The following is a 15,804-nucleotide window of genomic DNA, read 5'->3' on the forward strand; positions in this document are numbered from 1 at the left end:
CACACACACACACACACACACTAGCTATCACTAAACAGACATGGCCGAGCACTGAGCCCCGAGAGCCACAACAATCACCAGCAGACAGGAGGCTCCACACCGAGGTGCAGTGCCCTGCAGCCACCCAGGTCAGAGTTATCCACGGGACGGCACCCCCATCGGTAGACCAGGAACAACTCTCAGAGTGGTAGGCCCCCATGAGGAAACACTGGAGCTAAAAACTGAGGGACTAAATCAGTAGGATAGGATAAAAGGTATAAAATGAACCAAATAAACAAAAAGCTATTTAACTCATAAAATTAAGTTAAAGGGAAATTTCCCTTTAATAGCTAGGTAAGAATGATCTAAAACAGAGACATAAAATGCAAGAAAACTAAAACCTGTAACTAAAACAACAAAAAATACAGATTAATTGAGATAAGAACGTAAAAAGAGGACGGTTAAGAGCATTTTAAAAAACGAAAAAACAAAGAAAACAAACAAAAAAGGAATTTAAAATAGATAAATAAAGAGGTCAAATAAGCAATCCATTACTTTTAAAATATTACCGTCACTGTTATTTCTCCGTGTCTTTTGTTTCCATTAATTGCATGTTTGTTGAAAAATGTTGTAGTGTTACTGTAGCTGCCTCAGCAGAATCAGTGAGAGCTGTTGGGCTCTCAGAGCAGCGCTTTGCTCATGCTGAGTTGTCCCATGGTATGTGCGCTCTTCTTGAAGTCAGCCAGAAGTCCCTCTCCAAAGCCTCCGTGATCTCAGTCACCAAAGCAAAAGCCACAGCTGCAGCCCGTCTGACTCCCCAATAACTTGTTTGCTGACTCAGGAGACCCCTGGGCCAACCAAGCGCGAGGCCTTGTTCTTCAACTTGCCGGCCTCCTTCACCTCTGCTGTCCACCACTGTCCACTGCTGGGTTGTTAAGTTGCCTGCAGGCACTGACAACTTTCCAACAGCAACTCCAAAAAGCTGCCTCCACAGTTGAAGTTTGACCATAGCACACTCAGATTTCATGTCTCCATCCTCCCCTGGGATGCACTAGAAACTCCTCTGCCAGTGGGAGAACTGGATTCTTCCTGGGGTAAAAAAAAAGGAAAAAAAAAAAAAAGGCTTGAACCGACCATCATCCAGGCAAAGCTCCCAGACCAGCTGGTGGTACTCCCTGTGATTTCTTTTTTTATTTTAATGTGAACTGTGTCATCACTACATGACATCTATGATTGCTGATGGAGCATGTGAAGTGGAATTTCATGTTCTCTGGCATATAATATTGATCTAATAGTTGCCAAACTTAGCTCAGCTAGTATTAGGTCGTTAGCATCTCATTATCTAGCAAAGAGTTGCCAAGGAACACCATTCAGTTAGCCTAACATCAACAGGTGTTGGCAGAAAATGAGATTTTTTTTTAGCTTATTTACTGAACCAACCGACTCACATCTGTTTTCTTCCTTTTCATCCAGTTCATCAGAGACTGTTGTTGGTGCTGAGCCTGCTGGCATTTCATTTTTCAGCCACAAAATCTGCACGTGTTTGTTTGTAGAATGCAAATTTGAAATGTACGCTGTGCACACGACATTTCAGGACCATAGACAGTCACAGATCACTGGCGCACATTCACACTCGGCGCTCTGGTGTGGAGCGCTAACAGTGACACGCATGTATGTGTCGTTCCCTCACGAACCGCCGTGAACTGTACGGTGACGCGCACCCACAAAGTCAGTGGAGAGAGCGGCGCTGGGGAGGACCAATCACACGTTACCAAAATAACGGTAGAGCCAATCGATGAGCAATACGAGGGTAGAGGCGGGACGTATGGTAGACAGCAACGATTGTGAACCCTTTGTGTACCATATTGAGCAGACGCCGACAGCGAGTGTTTATATTGGTAGGGACATTACAGAAGGGGCTGAATATTGGTACCCAATCCTACGCCTATGGTCTCATGTACTCACAAGGATTTCCATTCTTCTATGTGCAGTCTCTAATGCCCTTCGCCTGTCCTTTTTTATACAGATTTTAAGGTACAGATCTGTGACTTACTTACTATATTGCAAATATTGAGTACAAATGGTCACGTCATTTTTTAAGCCACTGAGAGGAGACTTGGCGATTTGGTTCTCTTGCTCTCTCCTGTGGCTCTCTTTCTCTCACACACACACATAGAGTGATAGCGTGAGCAAGCAAGATGTTTATTTCATCTGCAGTGCTCAAGACTGCTACTATTTAGTGGCATTTTGTGACTATGGAGCACCAGTGCCACCCTCAAATACAGTTATCATATAAAGTGGAGAGCTGTTTGTGTTCTTCCAGCTCACAGTGAATAAATACTCACGTTTGAAGACGCCACAGCAACAGTTTAAGTTTGAGCTAACTGCTTATATCTGACTGTTGAGCAGAAGCTTTAAGTTCACAGCAAAAACATCAACACTTCTGGCCTGAGATGAGCTGATGCCTCAACATAAAAGCACCACTGTGTCTGCTTTGATTTATTGAATTATAACAATGCTTTATGTAACTTTATTATACCAGTATTTTATTCATGTTTATTATAACAGTACTTAATTTAACTTATTACAACAGTACTTTACTAAACTTTATTGTGACAGTCGCTACTTCATTTACTTTTATTGTAACTATAGTTCATTGACTGATTTCGTCTGGTTGAGCCATTGTACAGCATTTTTTTCTCTATGTACAAAACAAACTCTTCATAATCAGACCCTTCACACTAAATGATATGTATTTGTAAAGAGGACTTTCTAGAACCTTAAAGCATGAAAGACCATGCAAACATACAGAGAAGTCCTCTCAGATATCTGACTGGACCCAATGAAGCAGACGATTACAAATGTTTGAACCTTACATATAAAAAACTGTATTATATAAACATGATCTAGTGAAGTTTGTAAAGATCTGAAGTATTTTCAGACAGCAAGCAGTGGATTTGCAAACTGCAATGCTTGTTGGTGCTTAGTGTAACAGGAGGGCCTAATCTAACAGCGGTGGGTGGTAGGCCTTGATGAAAGATGTATCTACAGCAGGGCTGTCTACTTGCTTTGTTGTTTAATAGAGTAACATGACTTTTGCTGCAGTCAGTGGTTTAATGCTTGTGCTCACTGTACATAGCAGATACTTTTTCAAATGCTGTCTGAATGTCTTGTCTCGTAGTCCGTACACAATAGGACTGAGAAGCCTGGGAAGGATCTGGACAATGATATAGGAAGCAAAGACTATTTGTACACGATGTTTAGGAAACCAGTAAAAGAGAGCCTTTCTCAATGTAGGGGCTATATAGGTTAGCATACACAACAGTAGCTGAAAGCCATGGAGAAGGATTGTATTCCTGGCCTTCTTTGTGTCTCCTTTAGCTGATTTAACTGATTTAGCAGCTAAGAAGATCATGATGTAGGTGTAGAGGAGAGTGAGCCAAACACCAGTCAGGTAAATCATGTAAGAAACATCCCTCTTTTTTAAGTGTATAGGATGTCGAAACAGATTTTCATGTTTGCAGAACATTGTGGAATAAAATAACTGTACAGGCTCTGTTGCCAGAAGAATAAACAAATCTGGCAGGGCTGAGGCTGAACTCATGACCCAAATCCAACCAATCAGAACATAAGTTCTTCTGATGGTGCAGAGCTCAGCGTGTCGCAGTGGTAAACAAATAGCAATGTAGCACTCCACTGCCATGACAGCCAAATTTAATGGAGTGTTGAGGGTGGTGAAGATAGATAAGGTAATAATAAGGCAACATAAAGAAGTATTGATTCTGTAGAAGACGTAACTGAAGACAAACAAGCTGATAGTTGAAGTCAGCTGGATCATGTCGTTCACCACCAGGTGGATAAATAGGATGTAACGGGGATTCACATAAAATATCTGAAAGAGGAGAGAAGAAAAGAAAGGAATCAGTCAGTTGAAACATCTCATCTTTCTTCAGCTTCAGCTTCAGTGGGAGATATTGCAGTTAATAAAAGCTTCCAGACATTTGACTTTTTTGACATCTTGCTTGGGTATCTGTAACCCTGTCACGTGTGATGAAACTGTCACAGTTTCAGTAGTGCTTCCAACACTAGAGTTAAGATAAAAATATTCACAAATGAGAAAACACTAATGGTTGTTGATAAGTAGTGTTAACATTTGATTGAACACTAAAGTAAAACTCTCGGCGCATACTGCAGCAGAAGCAGAGCATCAGAAGTGTCTCTGACACCAAACTCAGAGCGGACCGGTGGAACTGGAAAATGCATATTTTACATCAATAGAATCTATTTTATCATTATTTTGAGTCACATTGTTGAAAGAATTTAGTCGTCTGTGTTCAAGCAGGATAATAGCAGGTCTCTATTGTGCGTCGGGCTTTCTAGTTCCTTGTCGGAGATTTTTTCTTTTTTAATTACTACTTACGTTTTTCAAGTGATTTCCCAAATTTGTTGTTGAGTTGTGATATGCCAATTGCTTTTGGCAAATCTGGCACTCTGCTTTCTGGGGGTTGTCGGGGCATATTTTGAAGTGCAACCGCACATCTGATGACCTCTTGTACATGTCTGCCAGCTCTGAGTGCGCTCGTTGTCAGTATCGGTCTGGTGGGGGTTAGTGTTGCGTTTAAGGCGGAAAATGGGGGAAAAAAGCGCAGAAGCTTAGAATTTTTTTTCTTCCATAGTCGAATCCCGTGCCATCAAACGAAGCTTCGAAGCTTAGAATTTTTTGGGGTCAGCCCTATTGATTACCATGGCAACAGCATTTGGGTCAGCCCTATTTCTTTCTATCTATCTATCTATCTATCTATCTATCTATCTATCTATCTATCTTCTCCTAAGAACAATAATACGATAATATTATTATATAGTATAATACAACAATAATAAAATAAGATAAGCCTTTATTGATCCCCAAAGAAAATAAATTAATGCTAAAAAACAGAGATATTAAGAAAATAAATGGAGATGTATGAAACTAGAAAAAGGACAGAAGTAAAAATAGAAACTATACAATTAAAAACAAAACAACACTGAAAAAGTGACAGTAGAGTTCAATTGTCAGTAGCAAAAATTTCAGCAAGGTATAGTGATATGTCAACAGCATACAACAAAATGATGTAAAATAGATAATGACACTTGGTGTTAATCTGTATTAAAGAAATACTTCACTCCTGAAATGACCTTTTAAACAGTTGCTTTAGATCAGCATTATTGTAGTTGACTAAAACTTTGCTAAAATTTAAAATTAGGTGTGGGGGAAAAAAACATTTAACAGAACTGAAATAAAAATTAAATCTGTACTTTGGAAAAAAAAATTGAAAAACTAATTAAATGATATTGTGTACTTAAAAAAAACCCCACTAAAATAAAATAAAGATGAAGATATAGACAAAATGTCTGTAGCTTTAGTCTTTGTCAATTTGGTGAAATTTGTCCATACAACGAGCGTGAAGCCACATGGGTGCAAATGTTTACTGAGATTGGGATGTCTACATAACTGTGAGTCAATTGCCTTCAAAAAAGTGTTGTGTTTGTAACTGTTCTTAACTTCTTAAATCTTACCTCTGAGAAATACCCCCATACTTTAATAAAGAAAACTAATTTTGAAATAAAAATAAAAAAGAACAAAAACTTGAATTAAACATTTTTAAACGATGACGACTGAACCAAGCAAACCCATGAAGAAAACCAACTGAAACGAAACTGCCTTTGAAAAAAAGAAAGAAAGAAAGTACAGGTCTAAAAGAACTCTGGTTCAGTTTCACCAACGTCACACAATAACAAACTGACTACCAGCTGAGGCAGTGGTGAACCAACAGCTCTGTGTTCAGTGAGGTCAAATTACTTAAGTTTCACCTTTAGTTCAGTTCACCGTCAGAAACGGCTGTCAGTTTGTGAAGTACTGAGCATACGACCCGATAAAGGAGACTTGGATGATACTGCATGAGTTGTTTGAGAGTCTGTAACGGGATGTTTTGATGTAGTTTTGCTACGGTTAAACACAGACACTTATGACTTCAGTTCATCAAGAATTTTCTGTGTTTATGGATTTTTTGTTCATGCAGGCATGCGAGAAAAAGTTTATTTTTTATTGTTTTTCCTCCCAAAATTCAATGTATTATTGGTTGAGTACCTGTTGTGCAAATGGTCATTTGTGGATTGAAGTGTTCTTTTAGTGAAGAAATATATAACATATATAATAAAGTAAATAATGTGATAAAACATAACATATTAACATAATATAATATAATATAACATAATATAATATGTTATAGTATGACTACAGTATAGTAAATAATAAACAATAAATAAAGTGTAATAACAAAATATACAAATCAGTCCAACAGAGGTTGCAGCAATAATGATTATGATATTAATAACAACAAAAATAATGAAGAAGTCTGACCTGGTGTTTTCTGAAGGTGTGAATCAGAGTACCATTGATATAGTTGATGATGAGGCCGAGAGCCACAACAATCACATTTTTGGCTACAGCTGGAGCAGCTTGGATGATACTGCATGAGTTGTTTGAGAGTCTGTAACGGGATGTTTTGATGTAGTTTTGCTACGGTTAAACACAGACACCTATGACTTCAGTTCATCAAGAATTTTCTGTGTTTATGGATTTTTTGTTCATGCAGCCATGTGAGAAAAAGTTTATTTTTTATTATTTTTTCCCCCAAAAATTCAATGTAGTTGAGTACCTATTATGCAAATGGCAGCAATAATGATTATGATATTAATAACAACAAAAATAATGAAGAAGTCTGACCTGGTGTTTTCTGAAGGTGTGAATCAGAGTACCATTGATATAGTTGATGATGAGGCCAAGAGCCACAACAATCACATTTTTGGCTACAGCTGTGTTGTAGGCGTCTCGATAGCTCAGACCAGTCGACACGTTATAGCCATGAGATGAGGAATTCATTGATCTGATGAGCAGCCCGTCGGCCTCTGTTACAAAGATTTAAAATGTTTTTAATATGGCATTACTGCAATTTTAAATTTTATTTATTTGTTTTCTATTTTGAGAGTTTTCCCATGATTGCAGGAATACCATGGGTAACAATTCAAGGAATTATGTACAGAGAATAAAGTAAATATACAACCATGAACTCATCTGTACTTTCTCTGGAGAAAGCATTTGTCTATATACATAGCTAATTTTTGCGTGGGCCCTAAATGTTTTACAGCACCGATAACATGCTTTACTTAAATACAGAGAGTGGCAATATAGATTTAGGCATAGTAGTTTCAGAATGAGACTATCTAATATTCTAACTGTCTCAGTGAAAGAAAAAAGGAAAATATTATTTGCTTTTCTATATACACCATTTTTTAAAAGGTTAAAAAAAGATCAACAAATGCCAGATAAATAAATATTAATATAAGGTTATGCCATATGATCACTTTAAAAAAATGTAGGAATTAAAGTTTTTTGTTTTTCCAGATGAAGTGTTTTCCACTTGTTCATACACATCCTCTTTACCATATAGTTAAACATTTTTGAAGATATGCTCAATTCAGGAGAAAAAAGATCACTGGGGCTCAGCATATGCCCATGTAGTTCAAAAGGATTGTCATACTGTAAAAAACAACAACACACATCATATTATAATAATGCAGTAACACAGTGTGATAGCGTCAAGGTCGTTCCTACCTTGGATAGTTTACTCCAGTGTCCACTTTCATCAGTCATGAAATGAGACTGTAATATTTAAATGTTTTACAATGATAATGAAATGCTTTACTTTGAAAGAGGAAATATAAGCAGAGTAGATTATCTCATAATGAGACTGTCACACTTTCCCAACACGCAAAAGATCATTTATGTGAAAGAGAAAAGGAAAATGTCATTTGCTTTTCTAGAAACACCATTTTCTAACAAGTTCAAAGTAAGATCAACAGATGCTACATAAATAAATATCAATGCAAGATTATGCTGATTGATCACTTTTAAATATATAGATATTAAATGTTTTTTCTTTTCAGATGAACTGTTTTCCAGTTTTTAAATCGCATTGTTTTTACCATGTATTAAATTGCATTGAAGATTTGCTCAGTTTAGTTAGAAAAGAAATTACTGTGCTTCAGCATATGTCCATACCATTCAAAAGAATTGCAATACTGTAAAACACAAACAAACATTGTAATATAATGCTGCAGTAACACAGTGTGATAGCGCCACAGTCTTTCCTACCTTGGACAATTTATTCCAGTGTCCACTTTCATCAGTCATAAAATGAGACTGAAATCTGTTTGATGGCTTTATATGGAGCAGGATGATGCATGAGACCTGCATCATGTCAGATAATGTAAGGTGACTGGACGATGACCTGTCAGTCAAACAAGAACAAAACTTGTTTGAACATTAGAGTTGGGCAGTATTGAAATTTCCTACACATGATATATCTTTAAGAAAAACAATACATGATATTATTGCCAAAACAAAAAGAGAGGGATGCAAAGTGCACATAGATATGAATAGATGTGAACTGGAGAAGCATGGCCACAAAGTTGCCCCAGTGTATAGGCAGTAAGCGCTATTTTGCACGAGGCCATGCTGAGACCAATAAATCAGATCAATGGATCAATGGTAATGGTTATTTTTATTCAATAAAACGTTTATCAGCATTGATATATGGAATGAGAACAACACAGGCCTATGTTTTGATGTGTAAACAAACCATCTTGCAGCAATTGTTTGTGACTTGCAGTTATTTCCCCATGTCCTTTGTTGCCATTAATTGCATGTTTGTTGAAATTTGTTGTAGTGTTACTGTAGCTGCCTCAGAAGAATCAGTGAGAGCTGTTGGGCTCTCAGAGCAGCGCTTTGCTCATGCTGAGTTGTCTCTTGGTTTGTGAGATCTTCCTTGAAGTCAGCCAGAAGTCCCTCTCCAAGGCCTCCCTGATCCCCGCCCATAACTGGCTTTTGCTTTTGTGACTGTCACGGCTGCAGCCCGTCTGGCTCCCCGATAACCTGTCTGTCTATTCATGAGACCCCTGGGCCAACCAAGCCCGATGCCTGGTTCTTCAGTTTGAAGGCCTCCTTCACCTCTGCTGTCCACTAGTGGGTTGTTAAGTTGCCTGCAGGCACTAACAACTTTCCAACAGCAACTCCAAAAAGCTGTCTCCACAGTGGAAGTTTTGAACATGGTCCACTCAGATTCCATGTGCCCATCCTCCCCTGGGGTGCACCAGAAATTCTTCGGCAGGTGGAAGTTGAAGACCTAGCAGACTTTTTGAATTCACTCTATTACACATGGGTTTAACCAGGTCTGGCCAGCAGCCTCCCAGGCTTCTCTCCTTACCCAGAGTGTCCAAGACATACGGCCGCAGATCTAATGATATGACCACAAAGTTGATCAACATTCTCTGGCCCAGGGTGTTCAGATACTTGGTACACTTTTGAATCACCATGTGCTCAAACCTTGTGTTTGTTATGGCTAATTGTTAACTAGCTCAGAAATCTTATATTTTAATTAACAAAGGCTGTGTAGCCTGAAGCATATTTTTACACTTTTACACGTACACAAATTGCATACTATGTCCAGTGAAATATTAAAGTATGCAAACACTGGATAATACGCTGGCATAAATAGCTCACAGTGGGTTGGTGTGAGAAACTGTAGACTAACCAATGATGCAATCTGACTGCCCCCCCAGTTTAAAGACTTGAGTAAAGAAGCATTTTGGCTCCTGTGAGGCTGAAGGGAAAAGGGACTTTGACAAGAGCCAAACTGTGTGCGAGTAAATTAATCTTTTAATTTAATTATGTGTCATTACAAATACCTTAACTACGTTTTAAAAGTCACACAGTGAGGAGAAATAAATCATGTATAGAATTCAAAAAAAAAAAAAAAATTGAAGCATAGAGATACATTGCTAATGATTTAATAATGGAATCGTTGCTCTCTGCTTCAGAATCAAATCGTGAGCCATGCTAATTATGACAAAATTTTCCATGAATGTTTAAGAAAATTCAACAATGAAGTGATAACATTTTACGTCACCTTCCCTGTGACATTATAATGTTCATCCAAACCACATTTCTAGCCATTATACAACACCATATCTCGGGAACAGAGGGGGAGACATATTGTCAGTTACTGAATTTGTTAATTTAGAATTTGTTGCATCAGTGCAGCAACATCCACATTTGAAGAACTGTCAACTGTCTTGGCTCCATGTGAGTGTTGACAGATGTGGATGTGAACTGCAACTGCAGCCTGACTGGTTTAAGGAGTCACACGTCCGTGAGGTGGTAATACTAGTTTTATAATGTTAGTGCTCTGTATGCAAGATCTAATAATCTGCAAATAATCTCCTCGTTTGTATGATGCAACCACATTTTAAAACAGGATAAAACTCTTGTGTTCTTAGCAGGCTTTTATAATTGCTCAGTGTCGCAAAGTGTTGGTCTTTTTTTTTTTTTTTTTTTTTTAATCTATGTCATACATTTTTCAATGTGGATACAACAAAAGTCTGACTTTCACTCACCAACAGCACGAGGGGAAACATTAGTTTTTGTGATGTGGCATCTTTGGATGGCTGTTCACTGTACACAGATACTTTTTAATGTACTTCCTGAAAGTCTTGTCTCGTAACCCATAGACAATAGGACTAACAAAGCGAGGGAGGATTTGGTTTATGATAAAGACAACAAAGTTAATGGCTGCTACACCTCCTGGGAACAAGTATATGAGCATTTGCCTTAACATAGGTTGCACATAGACCATCATACACAACAGCACCTGAAAGCCATGAAGGATGATTGTGTTTTTTGCCTTTTTGGCGTCTGCATCAGCAGCTCTGGCCGCAAACAAAATTCTGAAGTAAGTGTAGAACAAAGTGAGCCAGACCACTACCAGAAACAATATGTGGGAAGCATCCCTCTTCTTTAAACTGTAGGTGCTCCTAAACACGGTATCCCTTGCGCAGAACACTCTTGAATTTAAGAACTCTGGAGGTTCAGTGGCCAAAAGGATGAAGACATCTGGCAGGACAGACAGTGAACTCATTGTCCAGACTATTCCTATTACAATATATGTCCTTTTCACTGTACATATGGAGCTGTGGCGGAGAGGAATGCAGACAGCAATGTAGCACTCTGCTGCCATAAAGGCTAAGTTCAGAGGGGTGTTTTGAGTGGTAAAGATTGCCGGCAATATAAAGAGGCAGCACAGGGAGACGTAGATGGTGTGGAAGGTGTACGTGAAGATGAAGAGGCTAATGCTGGTTGTCAGCTGGATGATGTTGTTGATCACCAGGTGGATGAAAAGGATAAAGCGAGGGTTCATCTTGAATATCTGAAATAATGGGCAGAATCGAGGGTTAGATTTTAGTGTATTACACATCTCTTTTTGCAGACACATTAATCAAAAGAATGTTCTTACACCAACACAAATATTTTTAACAGTAATTACTTGTATTTCTCTCCTTTGTTAATTGACTTCAGCGTCTTGTCTACCATCAGTGTTTGTTTTGTACAACTTAAGTGTCATTCACATTTATCTTAAAGGGATAGTTCACTCTATAATCAAAAACAAATATTTTTCCTCTTACCTATAGTGCTATTTATCTGCTATTGTTTTGGTTTGAGTTGCCGAGTGTTAGCGATATCAGTGTCATAGAGATGTCTGCACTCACTCCAGTATAATGGAAGTAGATAGATAGCACAAGGCTTGTGGTGCTCGAAGCACCAAGAAAATACAGCAATGTCTCTTTCCAAAAATCATTTCTGGAGAAAGGCATTGCTCTTACATTGGAGAGAAGGCAGACATCTCTACGGCTGATATCTCCCGACACTCCAACATCATCACACCAAAACAATCTCAATGAATAAAAAACACCACAGGAAAGAGGAAAAATATTTGTTTGTGATTTAGGGGTGAACTGTTCCTTTAAACCACTGGTTCCCAATCCAGGGGTATACAGTTGGCCTATATCTCAGCATTTTAATTATCTGTGAAGAAAACAAAGTTTATTTTTATTATTAATAATAATTAATAAGAACTATTATTAATAATAATAATAATAATAGTAATAATATATGATTTTTATTTGTAAAGTTTCAGTTATTATTTAAGATATAAACTTAAAAAATTTCACAGGACAAGGGTACAGTGAAGACCTAAATTTAAGGTTCATTCTCACTGCTGTGATGCAGAAATGTGGGACGGATTTGCGGAATATTTGCGCAGCGCTTACATGAGCTAGAAAATGAATTGGTGATGCAAAAACTATTTTTAAAAAAAAAAACTAGAATAAGAAGAACACCTTTATATAAGCGTTAAACCAACTGTGTGGAAGAGTAGCAGGTATAAAAAAATTAAAGAAAGCTTCAAAACACTATACACTAATATTTCTTTCTTTTGTTTAAGTAATTAACTTTCCCCTAAGCTGGAACAATATTTTACATACGTGATGCTTGTTGAATGTGTGGACCATTGTGGCATTGATGTAGTTGATTGAGATGCCGAGGACAACAACGATCACATTCTTGCAGACAGCCATAACAAATGTGTCCCTGTAATTCACAGCTCCTGTCATGTTGCTTTCCCCTGGTGTGAAATTCATGTCAGCAGCAGATTAACTTCAAAAGGAAAAAACAAACAATATATGATGGAAAAATACTGCATGTATCACTGTTGTATTAAATATGTTTATGTAACATATAGCATTAAAAACAAACATTCTCACAACTGTGCATGCTAAAACAATCTGATTTTCTGGAAGAAGTTAAGTGAAGCAAACAAATCAATACTGACCTTTGTGAATTATGATCTGGAGAAGAATCTGCCTTCATATGATAGAGCTACTGCAGGATAGTTTTATTTATACAGCAGGTTCATGTGCACGCTTCTGACCTGAAACACACCCACACTATTTGCATGTGTGGTTTGTATTTTAGATCAAGCCTCGTATTTAGTATGTTTATTACTTTTACTATGTGTATACAGTTTACCACAGTGTACAACATTAGATGATTTTACAACATGATGAGCTCAAAGAACATCTTTTCTATTACAAAATAAAAACTCCTTGCTGCAGAAAACAATTTGCTGTTTTGAAACAACCCATCACTTTTAACTCTGTCATCATCCTGTCATTTCCATTATTTTTGATCTCTGCAACAGAATAGGAACGATTGCAACATCAGAGGATCACACATGAGCATACAACTTAGACTAAATCATATTAGGGCTGGGTGGTATACTGGTTCGTACCGAAAACCGGTATTTATTTTCATTATGATATGAATTTTTCATATACCGGGATGGTTAGAGTGAGAGCATAGAGGAAAGTTTAGAGGCGAGAATAGCTACTAAAGAGAGCCCTGAAAGCGAAGCAACTGTACACGTTGCTGAAGAAGAACATGATGACCCAGAAGAACTCATACCAAAAAGAGCAGTGTTTCCCCTATATGCAGCTAGCAGCGACGCACTGCTGTTTACAATTGACCTATGGCTAAGCCACGCCCTCCTCCACTCACTCGGACAAACTATCAACATTCAGTGACCGACGCTATGGCAGGTGTCACAGTACACGGCATTTTACAGGAGGCAATTGATGATTTTTGACATAACGATCAGATGTCATTGAGAAGAAACCAAAAGGGCCGAAACTACACATTGGAGGAATATATTCATCATTTTATTGTTGAGAAGGTCGATGAAAAGCTTAAATTACAAGCCAAAATTTACAGGTCACAGTGTACGCTTGTGAACCACATCTGGTTGCCGTCATCATCAAAGACAACAAGTTAAAGTGCCACTGAAGTTAAGGTTTTTGGCTCAGAATATGAGAAAAGGATAACGGCCTTTTTACCATCTTTACCAAGAGTGTCTCTCCGTTAGTTTGGTGCTACAGTATTTACACTGAATCATTCAGCATAACGTTTGCCAACCTTTGTTATCTCTGCCATTACAGATAAGTTAATGAAGCTAAGCTCCAGAAGTTAACGTTAGCTTAACTAGAGCCCTTTGGACAACAGCTAACAATGATGTACGATCACCAAAGTACAAAACTAGAACAAAATAGGCTAATGAACTCCCAGCAAACAAGGTGACATGATGAACAACGCAGCTAGGAGCTAACGTTAGGCTAACTTTAGCTAACGTTAGCTAGAGATGTTAAAGATAACTTTATATTTCTTTCCAGCAAAGTGACAATATGTTGCCTCAAACACAATGTTGACTTACCTTAGAACAGATGTAGACATCATTGTTAATCTTATTCACGTTGAGTTGATGTTGTGGTCTAACGTTACCACACAACTTTATCCAAAGGAGACACTTTTCTCGGTTGAGATGTGCTTTAAAGTGTAAAAATACACCTGGTCGCCAGGCCTCTCAGGATACCTTGTGTCAGAGTTGCATGTACCCCATGCACACCGTTTGACCATTTTTAAACTTCAAATCTCTGAAAAAGCTCATAAAACTGAACAAACTGACTTTCTGTAATGCATTTCAATGGACGTCCAGGCAGAGAATGTCCGAGTGTATGGGAATGGCTATACGCACTGTGATTGGCTCATCACATTTGAGGGTGGGACTTAGCCATAGGTCAATTATCCTCTGCTCTCTGTATTGCGCATGGCAGAGTTTCGCCCCGATGTGCACGCTCACACACACACACACACACACACACACACACACACACACAGGTGAGCACACTAGAGCACGGCTCGGGCCACATTTTCCTGACAGAAGCCGACCCGAGTCCGAGACAGTTATAACCGAGCATGGCACTACTACTGTAATGGAGCGGAGCCTGTGTTGTGTTCAGTTGTTGTCACGTAAATAACAAATTCCAGCACTTGAATAGGCCACAACACAGCAGCATGTCAAGTGGGCTGAACCTGAGCAAAATCTTGTCAAATACCGTAAAACTGATGTGATTTTAAAAAAAAAAAACAAAAACAAAACGTGATAGGAAAATTTTGTCATGCCGCCCAGCCCTAAACCATATAACCTAATAACTGCAGTTGAGGAAGTCAAGTGAATTACAGGGGCAGAGCAGTACGTGATGGTGTTTGCCACATTAGAGTTGGGTCGATTCCTGGTTTTGCTGGTCTGGTATATGAACTCAAACCGATTTGATTTGTCATTGTGACACATTCTGGCAAATGAAAAAGTAGCCTACATCAGCAGTCTGTGCTGACAGCATCATGGTGCTAAATCTAACTTGTATTGCATTAATAATAATAATTAAATAATTAATAATAAGCCATATGACAATGTGATTAACACAATATTATGTTTATAAATACATTATTGGAGCCACTAGAGTCTGACAGGCTGTGAGCCGAGCATGCGCCATAAAGATCAAATTTCTTTAGAGGTGGGAAGGGGGAAGAGTGGCGCATGTTATGTTTGTTTCCAAGAAAGTTCATGTATTTTTCTATGCCTTTGCGCTGGCAATAGCCATGGCCAGAGGCATTATGTTTTTGGGTTGTTTATAAATCCGTACATCCCATTCTTGTATGATACGATCGTAAGTCTTTCACTACTTCTATTTGCAAGGAATTTATGTCATCACTCAATTTTGACCAAATGATATTTTCTGTCTTGTATAGTGAAGTGGCCAACACTTGATGAACAATAAATGTAACTTGACTTCACTGATATCTGGATCAGTATGTCAGTGTCATGTCGGTGTCGTGGACATGTAGTTTTATAAGTATTTAATTACACAGATGTGTAACAGCTATGTGTTTTACACTGTCTGCGTGTTACTTGGGAGGAAAGATTGGAAGAGAGTAAAGCCTGAAGACGTGTTGTTTCCTTTTTCTTTCACTTTAATTGAAGAGACCTTCTCAGTGAAGTT

At 38.2% G+C, this 15,804-nt stretch overlaps 2 protein-coding genes across 2 annotated transcripts; both read right to left on the reverse strand.

The window, feature by feature from the left end:
• Positions 1–3,055: 3,055 nt before the first annotated feature.
• LOC125887825 (odorant receptor 131-2-like) lies at positions 3,056–6,901 on the reverse strand. The gene is made up of 2 exons (XM_049574908.1): positions 6,746–6,901; positions 3,056–3,871 (listed from the first exon to the last, which is right to left on the reverse strand). Exons 1-2 carry the CDS (start codon positions 6,899–6,901, stop codon positions 3,056–3,058), a joined length of 972 nt encoding a protein of 323 aa, XP_049430865.1.
• Positions 6,902–10,493: 3,592 nt separating this feature from the next.
• On the reverse strand, positions 10,494–12,777 carry LOC125887830 (odorant receptor 131-2-like). The gene is made up of 3 exons (XM_049574921.1): positions 12,744–12,777; positions 12,397–12,536; positions 10,494–11,282 (listed from the first exon to the last, which is right to left on the reverse strand). Exons 2-3 carry the CDS (start codon positions 12,523–12,525, stop codon positions 10,494–10,496), a joined length of 918 nt encoding a protein of 305 aa, XP_049430878.1. The 5' UTR covers positions 12,526–12,536; positions 12,744–12,777.
• Between the last annotated feature and the right edge of the window lie 3,027 nt (positions 12,778–15,804).

This window comes from Epinephelus fuscoguttatus, linkage group LG1 (assembly GCF_011397635.1).
Source record: "Epinephelus fuscoguttatus linkage group LG1, E.fuscoguttatus.final_Chr_v1".
In the NCBI taxonomy this organism is placed as follows: Eukaryota; Metazoa; Chordata; class Actinopteri; order Perciformes; family Serranidae; genus Epinephelus; species Epinephelus fuscoguttatus.